The 1,965-nt window shown below is 18.6% G+C and overlaps 1 protein-coding gene across 1 annotated transcript; it reads left to right on the top strand.

Annotated features, from left to right (window-relative positions):
* Window positions 1-1,339: 1,339 nt before the first annotated feature.
* On the top strand, window positions 1,340-1,618 carry BO80DRAFT_346583 (uncharacterized protein; the record flags this gene model as incomplete). Its single annotated transcript, XM_025715374.1, has 2 exons — window positions 1,340-1,450; window positions 1,484-1,618. Coding segments are annotated over 2 exons (246 nt in total), but the record flags the coding sequence as incomplete, so codon positions are not given.
* Window positions 1,619-1,965: the final 347 nt, after the last annotated feature.

Here is a 1,965-nt window from a genome sequence, read left to right as displayed (position 1 = left end):
TTATTATTTTATTTTTTAAAGATAGTATTGTTATTCCTGCTTGTATATTTACTAATTTTAGAACTAATACTTACTTAGTAATAAATATTTAGTTTATTATTAAGTTAGTTTAATACTTTAAAATCCTAATATTGTTTTTAAAGAAGGTAACCCCTATCATAGATTTTAATAGAAAATAAATTACTAATTTAATATATATAATCTAATTAAATCTTATAGTTAACAGCTACTAATTCTTAAATACTCTTTTTTTTATATTAGACCTGGGAAGGTATAATACTATTCTTAAAAAAATATAGTTTATTAAATATAATGTTTTACTAGATTGCTAGAATTACTGACTAATTTAATTAAACTAATTAATATTAGAGAATAAAATAAAAGTTAGATTTCTTATAAATATTTTTTAAATTATTTTAAAGTAGTCCCCGGTGGATTACAAGTATTAATAAAATATAATCTAAAAGGACTATAAGATATAATTAGAAAATAAATAGTTAAAATTTTTATAACCACTATTAATTCTTTTCTATATTAATTAAAGTAGCCCGTGTGAGGCTTTAATAAAGATAAAATATAATTTAATTGGAGAGAGTTATTAATATTATCTTTTTTTTAAAATCCTGAAGCTTGAACCGAAGTTTATCTTAATTAGACTTTTCTATAGAAAAATAATTCTTATTAAAGTGGCCGGCTTCTAATGATATCTAAAGAATTTAGAGATAAAGATCTTTATTATCTTATTTAATATTATTAAAAAAATTCTTATAAAGAAACTAGAGGTTCCACGTACAAGTAAAAAAAATAAGATTAAAAAGATTTTTTTTAAGTAATATTATGATTTAATAGATATTTTTTTAAAGAAGGAATCTAATATGCTACTTCTATTCTGATATTATAACTATAAGATTTAATTAAAGGATGAGAATCCTCTGGGTACTACTTTTTTTATAAAATAATAGTAAAAAAATTATAAACCTCTTATAATTATATTATGGAGAATTTAAATAAAAAATTTATTATACTAAGCTTTATATTCTTTATATTCCTTATTTTAATAGCCTGAAAGTCTAGAAAAGACCTCTACTTTTATATAAACTATTAAAAACTAAATACTTTAATTAAAAAGAATCCATACCTTCTATTTTTTATTAATAAGATAATGGACCGCCTGTATAATGTAAAAATCTTTATAAAATTTAATATATATTAGAGTTTCTACTGGATTAGAATGGACCCTACTTTAAAAGATCTTATAATTTTTAAAATATAATATAGCTTATTCAAGTATTAAATCTTTTTATTTAAATTTATTAATGGACCTACTACCTTCTAATAACTTATTAATAAGATTTTAATAGAGTATTTAAATAAGTTTATAATAGCTTATATCGATAATATATTAATTTATAGCGATAATGTGGCTAAGTATGAGCTATATGTATATTTAGTACTTAAAAAGTTATAAATTATAGATTTATAGACTGTTATTTATAAGTATAAGTTCTATATTATAAAGATTAAGTTTTTAAAATTTATTATTGCTACTGATGGTATCCAGATAGATTTAATAAAGATTATTATTATTATTAAATGGATAATTCTGATAATTATATAGAGAATTTAATTATTTTTAAGCTTTTGTAACTTCTACTGAAGATTTATTAAAATTTATAATAGAATAATATAGTCTTTAATATAACTAATCTAAAAAGATATTATTTTTAACTGGAATTATACCTATATTGAAGTTTTTAAGATATTTAAGGAGGTATTAGTCTTAGTTTTTATTTTAGTTTATTATAATTCTATACTTCTTACTTATGTTGAGATGGACGCTGCTAATAGAGTTATTATAGAAATATTTTTATAACTAATAAATAAGGCTTAATATTTAATAATTTATTATTTTAAGATTATATTCTTTACAGAATATAATTATAATATTTATAATAAAAAGCTACT

Source organism: Aspergillus ibericus (genome assembly GCF_003184845.1).
Source record: "Aspergillus ibericus CBS 121593 unplaced genomic scaffold BO80scaffold_4, whole genome shotgun sequence".
Classification (NCBI taxonomy): Eukaryota; Fungi; Ascomycota; class Eurotiomycetes; order Eurotiales; family Aspergillaceae; genus Aspergillus; species Aspergillus ibericus.
This window is presented reverse-complemented; position numbering and strand designations above follow the sequence as displayed.